General features: G+C 35.7%; 2 protein-coding genes across 2 annotated transcripts in view; one reads left to right on the top strand and one right to left on the bottom strand.

Moving 5' to 3' along the window:
• BMP2K (BMP2 inducible kinase) overlaps positions 1–20,227 on the top strand; it is a 120,073-nt gene that overhangs the window by 87,719 nt on the left and 12,127 nt on the right. Inside the window, exons 12-16 of the mRNA XM_010845978.1 lie at positions 1,436–1,620; positions 2,725–2,823; positions 3,614–3,798; positions 4,555–4,712; positions 11,121–11,231. Coding sequence (XP_010844280.1) covers positions 1,436–1,620; positions 2,725–2,823; positions 3,614–3,798; positions 4,555–4,712; positions 11,121–11,231 — 738 coding nt within the window. The remainder of the gene's footprint in view (positions 1–1,435; positions 1,621–2,724; positions 2,824–3,613; positions 3,799–4,554; positions 4,713–11,120; positions 11,232–20,227) is intronic.
• PAQR3 (progestin and adipoQ receptor family member III) overlaps positions 16,173–20,227 on the bottom strand; it is a 40,808-nt gene continuing 36,753 nt past the window's right edge. The window contains exon 8 of the transcript XR_825773.1: positions 16,173–18,881. The gene's annotated coding sequence lies outside the window, so the exon portion shown is untranslated. The remainder of the gene's footprint in view (positions 18,882–20,227) is intronic.

The raw sequence follows: 20,227 nt of genomic DNA on the forward strand, positions 1-20,227 counted from the left end.
TTTAGGATGGACTGCTTGGATCTCCTTGCAGTCCAAGGGACTCTCAAGAGTCTTCTCCAACACCACAGTTCAAAAGCATCAATTCTTCAGTGCTCAGCTTTCTTCACAGTCCAACTCTCACATCCATACATGACCACTGGAAAAACCATAGCCTTGACTAGACGGAACTTTGTTGACAAAGTAATGTCTCTGCTTTTTAATATGCTATCTAGGTTGGTCATAACTTTTCTTTAGAAGAGTTAGAAATAGTCATAAAACTATCTTCCTAGAGATGCTGTATTTAAGGCCTATGGAGGTTTGAGGACATTAACATTGATGAGAAAGAGTTCTTCTCTTTCTCCTTGCATGCTCCCTCCTTTTCCCCCTTAGGATTGAATAGTCACATATGAATTTACAGTAACTTGTTAGAAGAGAATATAGAAATTATCGTCATTTCCTCTTTTGAAGTTGTGTATTTCATCCTCTTTAGGTTATTTCCGAAGTTTATTTGTAGGGTTTTCCTGTGGTACGGTTTATAAAGCTTATAAATAAATGCCTATTTAAGAGCCAGTGTTAGTAGATTTTTCTACAGTAGCATTTAATTTTGAATATCTGTTATTTAAAAAGTTCTTCGGGGTGCTAAAATAAATAATAAGACTTCACCCCATCTCTCAGGGGTACTAGTTAGGAAATAGCCATGTAAACAGTTAATGTGTGCAGTGCGGAAATAAATGTTATAAAACCAAGTGGAAGCTTTAGATGAAAGAACAAGGAGGAGAGATTTGAGATAATTTTAAAGGATAACAACAGTTGCAGTGTGTGGAAACTGGCATTTTGGTTAGAGAATCCTGTCAGCAAACACGCAGACTCAGGATGCAGACTCAGACTCATCATACAGTTGAGAAATGTGGAACGTTTCAAACTGGCCTGGCTGGTGTGTCCATGGAGAGAGAGTGGAAAATGACGTGTTTCTAAGATAGCGACTTGTTCATAAGTTGTAACTGTCCAAATTAACTTTCATGAATTCTTCTGCTATAGTAAATAATCTATTTAGACTACATTCATATGGAAGTTTCTATAAAATAAGGATATAATGCCTTGGTTAATGACTACTGAAATGAGTGTTTTGAAATCCAACCATTTTATTGAAATCATGAGTAGTTTTCATTTTTACTCCATGAAATGGAGTATATCTGCTTTGCAGTGTTGTATTAGTTTCTGCTATGCAACGAGGTGAATCAGCTCTACCTGTACATATATCGGCCCTTTTTTGCCGTCCTTCTCACTTAGGTCAGCACAGAACATTGAGCAGAGTGCCCTGTGCTATACAGTAGCTTCTCATTAGTTATCTGTTTTATACGTGATAGTGTATGTATTTCAGTTCCAATTTTCCTATCCATCCTACCCCCTTGAAATCATGATTATATTCATATAAGTTTTTGAAAACCTCTTTTAGGACCACTGAAACCTGGAAATGGCCCTGAGATTTTACTGGGTCAGGGGCCCACTCAGCAGCCTCCACAGCAGCATCGAGTCCTTCAGCAGCTACAGCAGGGAGACTGGAGACTGCAGCAGCTTCATCTGCAGCACCGCCATCCTCACCAGCAGCAGCAGCTTCTTCAGGATGCTTATATGCAGCAGGTGATTCTGTTACTTGAGATGCAGAAGTATCTGTATCTTTTGTATATATAGCTTCTATAGCTGTGAGATTCTTGCCAATTGTAAAAAGCAGTGAATTCCCTTTTGTATCATGGGTACGTTGAACGGTGGACTGAAATAAACAGTTTGCTCAGTTTCCTGCTTATTAAAGAAAATGCATTTTATTTGCATTCTGTGAGATACTTCAGAATGCTCTGTGGAAATAGGCTGCATTTTGGCTTTACGAAGCAAAGAATGTTCACCCAGTCATTTGGCACCACAAAAAAGTACTGCAGTTTATGATGAGCAGTATCTTTTGAGTTACGTTTTGAGTTCATATATATATATATATATAGACTAATAATGTTGTTGAAAAGGTGGTATTAGGCTTTCAGAGGTAGCATTGTCTTGGATTCTTGTTCTTATTTTTATGTTTTTCTTTTGCCTGTGTTGGGTTATGTGTGTGTTATGTATGTGTGTAGGTGTATGGGGGTCAGCATTTAGAAGGGACATAGAAAAAAATGACCTTGACTTCTGTTTTGTCCTTTGCCTCATCAGAACCTGCAGATTTCTAGTGTCACTAAGCTATTTTATATTAATGGCTGTTGTTATCATCTTTCTATCATTTCCCGAACTATTTTTGAGCCAATTGTATGCATAACACTTCTTATGGGTGTACTTGTGGTCTGCTCTTGACTGATAGACCCAGAGTGAAGAGGAGTTAAATAGGGGTGCCATTGGATGGCCAGAAGATATCATTGAAGGGGAGACAGAGGAGAGTGGGAATTTACCGTTATAATTCCTGCAGACAAATCACTTCAGGGGTCTTCATCAACTAGTAAATGGGTTTAGGTTTCTTCCAGACATCCTTAAACTGTGCTGGAAATTGCTTTTAGTTGAATCTATTATGTTGCATTGATAATTTTGAAACCAGTTCCAATAAGCAGATGTAAGTTCCAGTCACTTACTGATTATAGGTATTTCACATTAGTGTTTGACTATTGAATACCCAAGTCATTGTTACGGTAGGATCAATACTTCAGAATAAAAGGCTATGGGACAAAAGTGGCATGAGTAATATTACTGAATTTGTTTTTCAAATTGCAGTATCAGCATGCAGTGCAGCAGCAACAGATGCTTCAGCAGCAGTTGTTAGTGCATTCGGTGTATCAGCCACAACCTTCCGCATCACAATATCCTGCAATGGTAAGTGTTACATAACTTTCAGAGGTTGCTTTTGGAGTATACACTCCAGTGTTGGGATTCACAGTGTGAATAGTATTTTCTAGAATTTAATAATTCAGAATTAACTCAAGTTAATTAATGAACGTATATTTTATCAAAGCCAGTTATGTATGCTCAAGCAGTTTTACATTGGGTTGAACCTGGATTTGGCAGATCATAATTGACTGATAGTATTTTTCTCTTATCTCATAGTATAAGGAGATGACTGCTCACCCAGGATATCTTGTCATATGTTTCTTTCATTTGACAAATGTCTGTTGAATAAAAAAAAGTAAGGAAGGAAGCCCAAAGGAAAATTACATTTGCTTCAGAGAAATAGTTTGACCTTTTTTTATAGCAACCACCATACCAAGTGACTTTAAACTACTGTATTGTTTTTTTCTTAAACTATTTAAAGGAGAATTTTTGAATCCTGCTAGGTGAGCCTAACTTTCCAGTTTCTTAAAAATTGAGGTATAATTGACATAAGATTATGTTAGTTTCAGGTAGATAATGTAATAATTTGTTGTGTGTCTATATTACAGAATGATCACTACAATAAACAGCTTCTTAAATAGATTTATTTTACCTTGTTGTAGTGTTCTGCAGAAGCTGCTCCTTCAGATAAAAGTTGATTTTCCAGTTTCTGATTTGTTGCCAGTGTTAAAAGGAAGGAATGAAGTAAATAGGGGCACTGAAGTAAATAGGTGCACTGCTGATGGTGCTTAGCGCCCTTGGGTGTTGTTTTGTGTGATGGCATGTTTTGTTTCAGATGCAGCAGTACCAGCAGGCTTTCTTGCAGCAGCAGATGCTCGCTCAGCATCCGCAGTCTCAACCACAGGCATCACCAGAGTATCTCACCTCCCCTCAAGAGTTCTCCCCAGCCTTAGTGTCCTACTCTTCGTCACTTCCAGCTCAGGTTGGACCCATGATGGACTCCTCTTATAGTGCCAATAGGCAAGTATTTTTCCACTGAATACAAAGGAAATCATTGTGGGAATGGGTGTTATCATGGAGTTGGAGTCATTTCATCAATTCAAGTGGCTCCTGAATTTGGAGCCCATCTTTTTTTCGAGTTCCCCCTTTTCTCTTACTAGTCCTCTCCTCTGGTCCCTGTGCGTCTCTGTCCTCCTTTCCATTTTCATCTGTTAATTCTGCTAACTGCTATCTGCAGATAAGGCTTAGCAACATCCAGCAGCATTTAAGGCTAAGAAAAGGAAAAGGAAAATTATTGTCAAAAGCAAAGCTATTGTGGTGTCTCAGCACAACCAGGGCATAAAATCACTTTATTAAGTAGTGATTTTAGAGTGGTACTGTTTGTTATGGCAGCTGATTTTCACTTTAAGGTTTATTCACTCTGATAATAATAGTTAATATTTATTGAAGGCTTATTTATTTATGTTCTCTTTGCTTTACATGTATTAAATCATTTAATCTTCTCAGTAACCCTATGAGGTAGATACTGCTTCTTCTGTTTCACAGATGAGGAAGTTGAGACCTACAGAGGTCAAGGAACTTGCCCAAGGGTGAACAGCTAGTGACCTTTATGGAGGTGATTCAAATCCCATGTGGTCCCTCTCCCAATGCATGTCCTTATCTACCACCTCCATCATAATAAAATGATTTGCTTTATCAAGTATTTATAAAGTATGAACCAGGACACTTAAAAGTTTTCAGTTATAATTTTTTTTCGTCTTTTAATTTTTACTCTAGGTCAATTGCTGGTAAAGAGGCAGTTGCAAATATGACAAATCAGAAGAACATCAGTAACCCACCTGATATGTCAGGGTGGAATCCTTTTGGAGAGGACAATTTCTCCAAGTTAACAGAAGAGGAACTGTTGGACAGAGAATTTGACCTTCTCAGATCAAGTAAGGGACACTTGAAGGCTTATTTTGCTTCACAGTAAAATAACAGCTCTGTAATTATTCAGCAAGGCCAAAGACTGTTTTGGGATGGTAAAGAGAAAATTCTTTTTGCGCATTTGAGGGCAAAATTCAGGCCATCTTCTTTTACATATACTATCATACTATCTTGTGTGCATTAGAAATCAGTTGCTTGATGGTAGCTATTAAACCTAAGATTACTGATAATATGTTGATTCCTAACACTTAAATACTGTATATCTTTGAATGTTAATTCAGAAACCTCCAAAAAATGGAAAGTTAATGTTCAAATAAAAAGGGAGACATTAGTATCTTGCCTTACTAATCATTTTGCAGCTCTGTTTTCTTGCACACTCATTAGAAGATTTTGTGGGTCTGAGATGCCCTTTGAAAGTGCCTGAAAGAAAACATGGGCTACTACATTATGTTAATGTTTTGTAATGCCCTTTGAATGAGTGGTGACATAAAAGGGCTGCTTTGTTATCCTGGTATGGCAAAAGTGAAATAAATTCTTTTCCATCTTATATCAGATATCTCAATGTTTTTACTTGCAGTCATTGCCTTTTATTAAACTACCTAATACATTTGTCAAACCTCACCGTACATATATTAGAAATTATTTTTTGGAAAAGAGATATGTGGAGTGTTTTGAGGAGCTTGCGAAACAGTAGTGAAAACTCGCTCCTGAAATTTTAATTATCAGTTCTCTGAGTCTTGGGTGTGTGTGTGCGCATGAGTGCCTGTGCCAAGTGTTTTTCCCCATTTTGCATGTGAAAAGGTCATTAGTTACAGTTCCTAGTTTCTATTTTGTTTTCGGTAGCTGGCCTTATGAGAACATTTATTAGGTGAAGTACTTTGTTTCAAATTGATATATATTTTATGTTAAAGTTTATAAATGCCCTGAATTCATGTAAGAATAGTTGTTTGGAATTTAAATTTGTATTTTACTTATTGGTTATATGATTATGAAAAATTAAATTGATTAAATACAGATATAAAAATGAGTTCTGAGCCTTTAATAAAGGTTTGTTAACTTTGGTAAAACCAATTTACATTTTTTCATTAAAAAAATTATTTTTAAACCACAACATTTTTTGTTTGGCATTTTTCCTACAATTTATGTTGAGTTGGCTAAAAAGCAGGGTTTTTAAAAAAGAAAAGTATCTCTTTCCTTTAGAGAGATGGTAGGGAGATATAGGGGGTAACCAATCATTGTAACTTACAGGATTATTTTTAAAGCAAAAGATAAAATTAAAGTATTCATTTTAATGTATTCTAAGCAGGATAGTAATAAAGGTTTGCTAAATCAGTATTTTCTACTCTTTGGGTGAAAACTCCTGTCCACACTGTTTTAAAAACATCAATCAGTTTATGGAATGGGTAAAGTATTCACATTATTCTATACCTCATAAAAATGTTACTCTAAGCTCCCTAGAATTTATGATAACACCACGTGTTAGTTACTTTGCACAGGCAGGAATGGCATACAGGTATATACTTCATAAAAATTGGATTTAGCTTGTAAAACTCTTAACCAGCTAAATATTTGCTTTCAAACTTAAAGGTCTGCTCACATGTGTAATTTGTGTTTGTATTTGTATACATGTGTATGCCAAAGAGAGAGTTCACTGCAGTATTAGTTATGAAAAGATATTAGGTTCCAAATGAAAGTGCAGGAGGAACTTTATCTAAAGGTCAGACTTGGAAACAACTCAGCCATTTGGAAAACCGCCTAGATGGTTCCTGAGCTATTGAACTCATTGTCACAAGGATGATTTACTTAAGTTAGCACATAGCAGCAGAAAGCATGAATTCTGATACCTGGCCGTGCCATTTAACTAGGTGTAACTCTGTAAAGTTACTTAACTGCTGTTCACTTGCTCATTTCTAAACTGGTTATAATGATGCTTATCTCATAGGGTTGTCAAGAAGGTTCAATAGTCTGCACTCCATAAATGCCACTTCCACTTTTTTTACCTTCTGTGTAAGTCTTTGGGGTCTTATTTCTGAGGTTATTTTTCTATAAAAAGCATTTAAAAATTATATCTAAGCTGTCAGGTTTCTCAGCTGGCAATTAAAAAAACAAATGGAAGGGGTTTTGTGGGCAAACATGTCAACAGCAGAAGTGATTTATGACAGCATGGAAAGAGATTGACTACTCCAGGCAAGAATATTGGAGTGTGTTGCCATTCCCTTCTCCAGGGGATCTTCCCAGCCCAGGGATCTAACCTAGGTCTTCTGCATTGCAGACAGATTTTTTACCAACTGAGCCACCAGGGAAGCTTCTAATAATTGATAGGCACAGTAATGGGCTTCAAAAAAAGTGAAATGTCTTTAATAAAGTTTATGAAGAAATCAGTAATGTATAGAATATAGTTCAGAAAGATTTCCTCCCGCATTTGACTTAATTGTAAAGCTGAGTCATCGTTAGCACTCCTTTCACTCAAAAGCAATAAGGTATCTAATATTTGATCTACTTGATAAGATTTAAATTACACAGATGGATCTCTTCTAGAACCTTGAGTTTCAGTACACTAATGGTGTAGTGGAAAATGATTGTTGGTCATTACTGGTTGGTTCCTCTGTCTCTATCAACATTTTCCAAATTGAAGAAATAAATTACCAATGAATGTGAAATGCCAAATTTATCTTTTTTATCAGCACAGATATTTATCAACAAATTTTCAAAGTCTTTTTAAAGATTTTTTATATTTGGCTTATGAAAGCTTTCCAGTGAGAAACTGAATACTTTTATGTTTGGACCTTAAAAATACTGGCATTGCCCATATAATGATTGTTCAGAATAAAACATTGCCATTTGAAGTTTTATTTTTAAAATAGTATGTGGTTATTTATTTTGAAAAAAAAGAAAAAAGATGTACTGTCTAGGAAATACTCTACTTGTATTTTGCAGGCAGTAATTCTAAAATTTTGAGATGTTATAATTCTAAGATATTCATAATTGGTAATTTAAAAACCCGTTTTTTTAATCATTTTTAAGAAAACAGTGGAATCCACCTGGCCAAGGGAGTTAACATAAAATATGAGTCAAAATCTTCTTGCTTTTGCTTTCAGTATAACAGTATTTATGGTTTGGGATTTTTAACCTGTTCCTATTTAAGACCAAAATATTACATTGAAATTAAGCATTATTGATAAAGCTAGTCTCAATATTTTTTTAAAATTTAAACTTGTATTTTTCATGGTCTTTTGTATCAAAACATTCAGATTCATATGTTAACTTTAGAAATCCAATTGTCATAATCTTTAATACATTAAGCACTGATTAGAATATGGGTGTTTGCTTTGGGAAAATTTAACTTGCCTTTGAATAGTCGTGTAGCTCTACACATTAATTACAAGTAATACTTGATGATATATTTTCTTGTTTATGGATTTATTGTTTATTTCTGTTTAAAATTGCATCAAAATAACTAAAAGGAAGAGTCGAAAAAACTAAAGTCTGTGGCTCCTTTGCGTATTCTACTGAATGTGCGTTTTTTTTCTCTGACTGAAGCCACAGTATGAAGTAGATATTAGTATCAGTATATAAACTTAGTTTGTGGTAAAACATTACCTCTCACCATTTTAACCTGATTCAGACCTATTGCTGTTCTTTTAGGGCAGAATAACAGAACTTTTCAGGCATATTAGAATGGTGTCAAAGTATGAGATGATGACTCTACTTTTAAATGTTATTCTTTAACCTTTTGGCTGTTCAAGCCATTATCCATCCATATAAGCTGTTGAACTAACTTTTTAGAGTATATTCATTTTTCTGATGATATTATGGAATATAATTTGATTCTAAAATTTTAAAATTGTCTATTTTTGCCATCTGTATCTATTAAAATTCTTGAAAAAATGCTGTCTTCATTCAGCACAAATATTTTGGGAAGGCAGGAAGAGGTAAGTTACAAATCAAGCTTAAGTTTTACTCTAATGAAAAGAAAACAATTCAGAAAAAGAAAACAAAAGTTCTTTGAAAATGGAGCTTAAATACATTTTAGGGGTGACTGTATTTGAAAAGTAACTCTACATACCATTTCATTAGTTTTTATTTATACATAGTTGTGCCCTGGGATTCAGATTATCATGAGAACTTTAGAAATCTAAATGATTAAAAAAAAAAAATCCTTCTTGGAAAAATTTATCCTATTTTGTGGAACAATGAGAACATGATTCACTTGATAGTGAGTTTATTCTGCTTCCTGTTTTGAAATAATTGGATACATGAACTTTGTACAGAACAGTATCTTCATATTTTAAATTGTGGGGACCCCATATATAAAAAAATATTACTCCTACATGGTAGCCTTTATATTTTTTTCATAGTACAAACAGCATTTGTTACTGATTTCCTGAATTAAGGATACAATGACTATTTTGAAAAAGAACATCTAAATTGAATTTTCATTGCTTTCTATTTCTATATTGGATTTGAAAATAACCTCTTGAGTTTTGAAAGTTTTATTTGTACATAAATCAGTTGTCAGGTTTGTTGCCTTAAAATATTAGTGTTTCATTCAAAATTTTAAGTAAAAATTTAAACAACCTGAAGTTTCATGTGTATATTAATAGACTTAGTTTTAGCCATAAAACTGATAATTATATCATAAAGGTGTTCCAAGGGTCAGTTGTCCATAGCAATAATTAAGTATTTTCAAAATACCTCAGACTTTAGGGCCTTGTCTTCTCAAACCTGCACTCTCTGGACCAGCAGTGTCCTGGCATCTGGGAGCCTGTTGAATTGAGAATCTCAAGATCCATTGCAGAACCACCCAGTCTGATCTGCATTTTAACAACTCCCCAGGTGTTTAGAATGCACATTAAATTTGAGAAGCACTGTCCTAAGAGATTGCTGCTTTAACTTGGGGCTTTTTACCTCACTCTGCAGTTAATAGTCTTTTTAGAGAAGTCTAATTCGATCTGGATTTCCCCTCCCCTCCTGCCATCCCTTAGAACTCACATGAAATCAGCATAGTTTACCCATTGTGTGTGTGTGTGCGCATGTGTGCGGACGATTAGTCCTGGCTGACTCTGCAACTCCATGGACTGTAGCCCACCAGGTTCCTCTGTCCATGGAATTTTCCAGGCAAGAATACCAGAGTGGATTGCTGTTTGCTTCTCCAGGGGATCTTCCCGACCCAGGGATCGAATCCATGTCTCCTGCTTCTCCTGCACTGGCAGGCAGATTCTTTACTGTTGAGCCACCTGGCCTGGGAAGAAGCCAGTTTACCCACAGAATTCCTCAAACATGAAAAGAATAGTCCTGGGAATGCTTAAAATATCTGTAAGGGTAGAATGGATCTGATTATCAGGAATCAGAGGATAAAGAGACATTTTACAGAAATCCAGAAGTTGTCAACTGATAAAGTGCCTGGGTTGTGCAGAGTTTAAGGGCAGGGAAAAATAATCACTACTAGGGAATCAGGATACACTAAATCTTCACACATACCAGACCTGCTTCTACCTTTGAGCCTCTGCTCTGGCACTTTCTCTGCCTGTCTGTTCTTTCCCAGGAATCCACTTCCACCTCCTGGGAATCTTTTCTCACCAGGCACCTGTTGGCATCACTCCATTCACTCTATTTATTACTGCAACCTGTGCCTGCTCCCTTATTTCCTTTTATCGTGCTCTACATATTTCTCTCTCACTTTGTTTTTAAGTCGGTATTCCTCGTGTTTCTTTCTTATTAGTCGTTCTTCCATGCTAGCATGTAACCTCCATGAGGGCAGGAGTCTTCTTTTTGTTTGCTGTTGTATGCCCATGCTCTAGAACAGTGCCTGGCACATACTAGATGCTCAGCTATTTATTGAATGGAAAAAATGAATTCTGTTAAGTCTTTTAATTTAGTAGAGAAATGTCTATATATTTGTATGTATGAGGATGGTTTAACCAAGTAATATGAGAAATGAACAGTAACACAAATTAACATACAGTGAATTATATTTTATTGCTATTGAAAAATATGATTTATCTCTTTTATGAATAAATGACTGTTTTTTTTCTGTGTGTATTTTTAGAGAAAGTTTGCCAAATATGTCTTTGTTTAATAATTGGGGTTTAACTTCAGACCTAATATGTTACAAGTTAAAAGATAACTGTTGTTTAAATAAGTCAACCTAAGTTATTTGTTAGGTTAATTATATTTAGTGAAATCTAGCACTGTGATTATTTTGTTAAACTTGCCTTTGTAGAAACAGATACATATTTAAACTCAGGACTACCCCCTGATACTTAAACAAATGAACTTTGAATCTCATATTTTTCAAGAAGGCTGTTGCTTTGCTTAATTTTCACTTTTATTTGTACTGTGTGCCACTTTTTTTAAAATTTAAAGATCATTTTGTTTTTATTTTATTTTTTGTTTTGTTCATCTTATTTTTGCAGACAGGCTCGAGGAAAGAGCAGCCTCAGATAAGAATGTAGAGCCACTTTCTGCTCCATATAACCATCCTCCAGAGGATCCTTTTGGTTCTGTTCCTTTCATTTCCCACTCAGGCAAGTTACATATGGAACATCATCACTATCATTAAAAAGAACACACAAGAACAACAGTAGTAACAAAGGCAAAAACCCTTATTATAAAGTCGAAGTCGAAATCAGATGTTAGTTACAGAAAATAGAACAGAAAATTATTTTAGCCTCTAGCTATCCTAGTTTTCCTAATGTTTTTTCCACTGGGTTATTTAATATGTGCCTTTTGCTGACACCTAAAAATGCTGATTTGCGTAGTAGAATATTAACTATTTCTTTCTACCTTTATCATTGGATACTGTTTTCATGCATGAAACTATCTCCACTTTTATATACTTGAAAAACTTTTAAAGACATTTTTATACTTAGCTTTTGCTTAAAAATCCCATTTTCCTAGTTGATACATGCTCTCTTGTAGCTGCATTTTAAAAGTATTAGTGATTTTCTGTTTGTCACAACTTGTAACAAATTACCTATTCTTTTCTTCTTATTCCTTCTTTGATTTCAATCCAGAATTTAAATATTGTTATTATTCACCATTTAAGAATACTTGTAATAATATTTTCAAAGTGATTGCCTAGTTAACACTGTTGAAAATACAAGGATGGAATAGGATCCCACTTTGGCATAAATGGATTTGTGTGTATGCTTACATTATAGTGGAAAAACTGAGTTTAATCTTAGAGAAAGGAAGTGCAGTAGAAGAAATCACGCTTTACCAGAAGGTAAAGATTTTGTTTAATGTATTCAAGGTAATTGTTGACCATGTTCTTTGGTTCTGTTTTGTTTATTTCTCACTCAGGCAAGTTACATATGTGACTTCATCACAGCCATTTAGAAAAATTCATATAAGAGAGAGCAATAACAAAAGAAAAACGTGAATATAAAACCAAAATAAGATATAGGTGTTCAGGATTTCTGATAATGCACCGAGGCAGTGTTATGGCCTTTCAGATTTGGTTATCCAGAACACAACACAGTAACTAAGAGTGTTTCCTGGAGGGTTTCTTTATCTTATATTGGGGATGATAGTAGATACTTGATGAGATTATTGAAAGGATTAAATGAGAGCATGTTTATAGAAAACACAAAGTTCCTCAGTGTTGGTTGCTGTTGTGGCTGTTGTTATTGGTATGTTATTAAATAGTATTTTTATTACTTACTACTGAATTCCAAAATCTTAGTGTTCAGTAAGTTTTGTAGCTGCTATCCAGCTAGTAGTAGTACAGAGTTCCAATAATAATAAGCTAATTAACTACTGAATGAAATCTTTTCATAAAGTGTAGACCCAGGTTATGAAGCTGCTCCTCCACCAAGGACAGTTTTAACAGTGCCATTTGTATTTTTATTAAAGCATTCACTACCAGTATTCAGTACAGTATACATATATACATATCTGTTAAAAGCATGGTATTTGTTCCTGGTCTTGAAATGCACCCAGCTTTCCTTCTCCCTGAGACATGGTTGTTAGTTTGTATACTAACATGGGATGTGTGACTCTGTGAGTTACAGCTTGGACTATCTCATTTTAATAAACACCCTCAACTTCTGAAACATACAGAGTTTGAACAGTTCTGTCAATGAAATTCTGGATTTCTTGTGTTGCATTTCATTTTTAATTAGGTTTGGTGAACTTCCTTTACTCTCCCTAACCTTAACCTACCTCTTGGATCTTGTTATCTAATATGAAGTTAAATTGAATTTAAGGATGGGAAAGTTCACATGGTATATAGCAAATACTTACTGAAACATAAATTATTACAGATTGTCAGTCCAAATGCTGGATCATTATATAAGCCATGATGAGGTATATCATTTATACCTTTAGAGTCTAGTGATTCTTTTTTTTTTTAAGTTTTTTCCTTGAAATTGTTGTTGTTGTTCAGTCACTCATTCATGTCTGACTTTGTGACCCCATGGACTGCAGCACGCCAGGCTTTCCTATCCATCATCAGTTCCTGGAGCTTGCTCAAACTCATGTCCATCTGGTCGGTGATGCCATCCAACCATTTCATCCTCTGTCATCCCCTTCTCCTCCTACCTTCAATCTTTTCCCAGCATCAGGGTCTTTTCTAACGAGTCAGATCTTTGCATCAGGTGGCCAAAGTACTGGAGCTTTAGCATCAGTCCTTCCAATGGATAGTCAGGATTGATTTCCTTTAGGACTGACTGGTTTGATCTCCTTGCAGTCCAAGGGACTCTCAAGAGTCTGTTCCAACAGCACAGTTCAAAACCATCAATTCTTCAGCACTCAGCCTTCTTTATGGTCCAACTCTCATATCCATACATGACCACTGGAAAAACCATAGCTTTGACTAGACGGACCTTTATTGGCAAAGTAATGTCTCTGCTTTTTAATATGCTGTCTGTCTGTCATAGCTTTTCTTCCAAGGAGCAAGCGTCTTTTAATTTCATGGCTGATGCTCTTAATTTCTCCACATATGAATATGAGTTATGAAGTTATTCTATAATGAATAAGTATGAACAACTTTTAAGAAATCAAGCACAGTCTTTAATTTTGAGCGCTTCCTTGGAATGCTCCCTACCTTCAGGTTCTAATTAGAACTTGTAGATTCTACTGATTCTTGAAGATCAAGGATTTTCTTCTTCTAGAGTGTCAGCAGTGGTTACTATTGTTGAATCCTACTGTATACACACAGTGGAAACTGAGGCTCTGAAGCGGGGGCAAGTGACTTGCCTAAGGTCAGATAGTGTATAATCCAGCTCTGTCTGATGCTAAACTCTGTTCTGTAAAAATAGCAAAATGAAACTGTTGCATGACTTTTTTTTTTTTTTAACCAGTGTTCAGTATATATTCTGTTCTGTGTGAATTGTTCCACTTGTAGATGAGTTTTTGATGTACTGTGGAAAGAAGTGAACTCCATGTCCTAATTCTCCACCATCTTGATTTCCCAAGTGTCGAGTGTCTTGTTCTAAATAAAAACCTACAGTAAGAGGAGTAACATAATAGAAATGTCAGTTCTATGGCATTTTTAATCTGGCTGGCAAATATTACCCACCTCTAGTATGATTCTCTTCTTATACTCAGGCCTTGTTGCTTGGCTCGTGTTCTGAGAAATTGTACAGATTTTGATAAAACCTTCTAATCCAGTAATCCTTGGGTCTGGTGGGATAAATTGCTGAGAAATGATGGCAGGCAGTATGCTTCCAATTCCAAGTCTTACAGCCCCTCCTTTATACCCTAAATGATGAGACAACAGAAGGCATGTAATTACAATAGCAGTTTCAAGCCATTCATCCTCTATAATCTGATAGCAAGGAAAAGAACATCAAAATTTTCTTGAAACTGGAAGCTTCTTATATGATTAAAAAGTACCACCTGCTTTATAAGTAAAAGAACTGTCCTCTCGAAGATGGAAACCTGATTAAAAGAGTGGTAACATGAATGGCAAGATGTAAATATTCCCCTCTCCTCACACTGTTTTGGACGTATTCTAAATATTTTAAGTTTTTAAAATTATTCATATATATATATATAGGCAGTTTTATATATAAACTATATATATAAAATATATATATTTGTTTATATATAAAATATATATATTAGTTTATATATAAAACTAAAGACACAGTTTATGTAAAGGTTCATTTATGTGATTTAGGAATACATTTGCAATATTTATTTAAAATAGTGTGGCATTGGGACTTTCCTAGCAGTCCAGTGGGTTAAAACTTCGCACTTCCAATGCAAGGGGTGTGGGTTTGATCCCTGGTTGAGGGCCTAAGATCCCACATGTCATGTGGCTCAGTCAAGAAATTAAAAAAAAAAAAAAATATATATATATATATATAATGTATATATAGTGTGGCATTAACTAGGAGTTCATTCTTTATATAAATTTTTTGTTTTAAAAATACTAATAAACTGTATGAAAGTCTATGAAAATTGAGAAATTTTAGCTTTTGAGTTTGGAATCCTCTTTTGGACACTGAAAGACCATGATGTCTTTGAAATTTTAATACCTAGAAATATCTTTTTATGAAAATTCAAGCTTGGAATAGATGAATTCATGTTCTTAAATTCATTTGTTTAGGTAAGCTTATTTTCCAGAATCTTTTAATAGTTTTTACCTTGTTCAGTCATTTTCCAGATCACTAGAATCAGATTAGTATGTGTTTTTCACAACTGTTGGCTTAGATGGTAAAGAATCTGCCTGCAATGTGGGAGACCTGGATTCAATCCCTGGGTTAGGAATATCCCCTGGAGAAGGGAATGGCAACCCACTCCAGTATTCTTGCCTGGAAAATTCCATGGACAGAAGAGCCTGGCAGGCTATGGTCCATGGGGTTGCAAAGAGTCTGATTCAACTGAGCAACTAACACACTTTCGCAACTGTTTAAATGAATGATAAGTTCCTTGAAGTTAGGAATTAATCATATCTTTGCATGCTGTATAATACCTTGTTGAATGAATTCACTATTGAAGTGTACTTTGGTAATCTAATATAAACTTTCTATCACATACCCTAATATTTGAGTTTTCACTAGATAAGATGGATTTTATAAATGTTTAGCTCTATCAGGTAAGTTCCATTATTGCCTTTATTTCCTCATTCCGTATGTGAGGAAGTTGAGACTTTTTTGGATGTCTGTCTTCCATGGATTTTGTAAAGTTGTATGTGCTTTCATTTGTTGATAAAGCCTTATAGTATTTCTAGAACTTAACCCTATGGTGAGTGAAAGTCGCTCAGTTGTGTCCAACTCCTTGTGAACCCATGGACAATATAGTCCATGGAATTCTCCAGGCCAGAATAGTGGAGTGGGTAACCGTTCTCTTCTCCAGGGGATCTTCCCAACCCAGGGATCAAACCCAGGTCTCCCACATTGCAGGCAGATTCTTTGGCATCTCAGCCACGAGGGAAGCCTGAGAATACTGGAGTGGGTAGCCTGTCCCTTCTCCAGGGGATCTTCCTGACCCAGGAATCAAACCAGGGTCTCCTGCATTTCAGGTAGATTCTTTACCAGCTGAACCACCAGGGAAGCCCTGTATGATTAAGATATTTATGATAGTGTTCAACAAACACTGTTTGCTGAAATAGAAGCAATATCATTCTCATTCTGTTAGTTTTTTGTTTCTTTTTTAAAAATGTTCAGGCATAGGTTTGTAAAGGGGGATACAAAAGAAATGTAAGGCAAGCCTGTGGTTATGTTTTGAAAGGGGTCGGTTCTAAGCTGTACTGAATGTTTGCTGGTGATGATATTCTCCTGGTAGTTTATAGGATTTACAGAAGAGAGTTTTAGATTAGTGTCATCGGCCTTAAACTTGGACAGGTCATTCAGCTTTTCTCTAATTTCAAATTACTTTTGTGTTAAAAGAGATTGGACTTGTCTTTAAAAATCTCTTCTTGTTTTTTTGATTTCAACATATAGTTGAAATTATGAAACAGGATTAAGATCACCAAAAGAAAGAAACAAGAAGAGAAACGAGAAAGCCAGGGAATGAGCATTGGTTGGTAACGTGGCGTATCTTCAAAATGGTAGGAAGTCATGACAGTAAGCTGACATAGAAAGCAAGGGGAACATTTTTGAAGACGTGGTTCATAAGGCTGAAGGGGAAAGATTGTAGCAGAGCTAGCTTACAGAGCATTTTCACCCTAATGTTACTGTGGGAGCTTAAATGGTGGGGAGTTAAGAGAATGTGTGAAAACCCCTCGGCACTTCATTCGCACTCAGGACAGTATTAGTTACTATCTTCTCTGATTGGTTTCTCAGGACCTTTAGCAGTGTGTGGTAGGTACTCCATACTCATGAAATGATGGTATAAGCCCGCACAATAAGACAGCCCTCTACTGAGCGCCTGCAATGTGCCGGCACTGTTGCAAGCTCTTCACCTGTACTCTCGCTTTAATCTCTGCTGCAGTTCCCTAAGGCGGACACTACTGCTGTCCCTACTTGACAGATGAGGAAACTGAAACAATAAGTCATACCTGACTCCAAATGAGAACTCGAGTCATCAAAGGACACTTTGATGAAGGGAGGGAAGTATGCTGTATATTTTGATATGGGCAGTTGCCAAATGGTTAATTTGGTATTTAACTTACTTAGTAAATACTTGTTATTTTATGCATAGTACTAAATAATTGAAGCACGGTTTGTTAGCTTTGAATTACTGTTTTGACATTTCATACAGAGATGCATAATTAAGCCATAAAGCAGTGAGAATTTATGTGTCAGTAGGCGCTGATTCTGTTGGTACTTTGGTGACTTCCATGGTTTTTTTTTTTCCCCCAATACATGGACGGAATTTCCCCGAGGAGACAAGTTCATATGCCACATGAGAGTTTAACTTCATAGGGTCACTGCTGCTCTTCATACTTTACCTGTATCTGCACTGTCTGTCTTAGTCACTCACCCTCTTTTCAGGATTTGGCTCCAGTTAGATTTTAGATGGTTCCAGTAATCAAACCCAACCTCAAAAGATGAGGATTACTCAAAAAGCTGAAATTTTTACAGTTTGTAGTTCCAAGGCACAAAGCGGAGAAAAAAGTACCTTGACTGGAAGCCAGCAAATCTACCATATTTAGTTTAAGCAAAGAAGACTGTGCTACTCAGAGCCCAAAATAAAAATTAGTCAGTATATGACATTTTACAGTGTATTACTGATATCAGTTAATGAAGAAGAATGTAACTGAGATGTGATACTGAACACATTGTAGACATTTGTTTATGCTTTAAATACATGTTCCTAGTGGTTATTAAAAATACTGTAACTCCCCTTCTTCCTACCTGAAAACCAGCCATTTTTACATTAATCATACAAATCTCAGTAAATAAAGGGATTATTAGGATTTGGGATATATTGAATTATAAAGCAACATATTTAGGCTGTCCTTTTGGGAAATTAACTAAAGCAGTGGAATAATCCTGATTTAAATTTTATAGCAAATCAAATGTGTAATATTTGCTCTAACAACTTGGAAAAAGCAATCTGGCACCAAGAACAAGCAGTAGGAATGTCTGAATTTTTTAAATTACAGGAATATGTTTAGGCAAAGAAATGGGTTGAAAAAGTTGATGGCACTCAGCTGTAAGTTACATTTTAAAGTACTGTAAATTGTACAGTTGGTAACCAATTTTATAACTTGGTAATTCTTATTTTGAGTCTTTTGTGCCTGTGGAACAGGACTAAAAGTCTTAGAATATATTGAAATGATTTAAAAAAAAATTTATTGGAGTGTATTTGAGTTACAATGTTGTGTTACTTTCTGCTGCACAGCAAAGTGAATCGTTACACGTGTACATACATCTACTGTTTTTTAGATTTTCCCATAAAGACCATTACAGAGTATTGAGTAGAGTTCCCTGTGCTATACAGTAAGATTTTATTAGTTATTTATTTTATATATAGTAGTGTGAATATGTCGATCCCAATCTCTCATTTATCTCTCCCTCCTTTAATTTCCATTTCTTTCTCAGTTTTTTTTTATCGTTTTGCATCAAAGAGAGGACAATTAAGTAGATGGCTGTTGTTACAGAGAGTAAAACCTTACCTGGGATGGTTGAAACTTGAAGCTTTGGAACTTACCTTTTCCCTAGCAAGGGGTGGTGCAGAGCAGTGACCACTTGTGTTTAACTTTGGGCTTCATGATGCTTAGTATTTGCGTTGCTCTTAGGATGCTGGCAGAGAGGCCTGTTGCTGCTCTTGTCTCCACACTAGGTTATGAAGGAATGGAAGGATGAAGAAGCAGAGAAACATTTCAGCAGGGTCAGGGTGGGTTATGATCATATGGGAGGAAAAAGGAATTTGGAAAATAGTTTTGATTGCTTGTTTTAGTTCTGTGAAGAGGTGATGATAAAAGAAATAAAACCAGTCTGTCTACACCAACCAGAAATTTACCCAGTTGTCCATACTTTGCAGAAATGTAACCTGAAGCCATAAAGCCAGTATAGATCATTGCATGTGTCTTTTCATGTTCTTTTTGAAAGCATTCCTTTCAATTTCCTATATTGTGCTCTTAACTATAGCTATTTAAAAACCAGAGATAATGTTTCCAGGATACGAAATGTACCCTTGTGGTGTGTGAATATACATTTGTTTGCCTGGTGATTTGTTTGGACCTGAGTCACTCTTGAATTATCCATAGAATTGCACCCTCTTGTATCTTCTCCCTGTTCTTCCCTCTCATTTAGGTCTGTCTTCAACCATTGAGTCCAGAGAAGTAGGTGGGAAGTTGGAGTATGATGTGTGAGATTATTGAGTTTGGCCTTGTCCTGGAGATGGCAGTTAAACACTTTAGTGCTTTTGTGTCAGGCACTATTTTAAGTCCTTACTTTACAGTAGTCCTATAAATAGAGCCTGTTATTACTGTATTATTCTCTTGTAATATGATAATATGTGTTCCTTCGGGAACAGACCAGAGGATTTAGCTGTGGTCTTAGTAGTTAACAGTTAACCTGGTAACTAGGTTAACTTTATTAGCTGTGTATTAAACATGCATAAGGAAGGAATAACAGTAAATCACTAAATTGAAATTATTAGTAAAAACATGCTTCCCACCCCCGCTTCCCTGGTGGGTCAGAGGTTAAAGTGTCTGCCTGCAATGTAGGAGACTTGGGTTCAATCCCTGGGTTGGGAAGATCCCCTGGAGAAGGAAACGGCAACCCACTCCAGTATTCTTGCCTGGAGAATCCCATGGACGGAGGAGCCTGGTTCGGACACGACTGAGCTACTTCACTTTCACTTCACTTTCATAGTTCTATTTAAAATCCAGAATAACTAGAAACAACCTAGAGGTTCATTCTATAGGTTTATAGTTAAATGTTATACAATATTTTATTACATCTCTATCAGAATTACTAATGGACTATATCGAAACCTGTAAAGATGCTTTAAAAATGGTAAGTGGAAATCCCCACAAATTTATATCCATACTGATAGTTTAAAAAGTAGATCTGTATAGCGCTTTACAACAAAGAAATACACAGTCTGTATTAATACAACTTTGCTGCTGCTGCTAAGTCACTTCAGTCGTGTCCGACTCTGTGTGACCCCATAGACG

Source organism: Bison bison, unplaced genomic scaffold (assembly GCF_000754665.1).
Source record: "Bison bison bison isolate TAMUID 2011002044 unplaced genomic scaffold, Bison_UMD1.0 scf7180017864228, whole genome shotgun sequence".
NCBI classification, from domain to species: domain Eukaryota; kingdom Metazoa; phylum Chordata; class Mammalia; order Artiodactyla; family Bovidae; genus Bison; species Bison bison.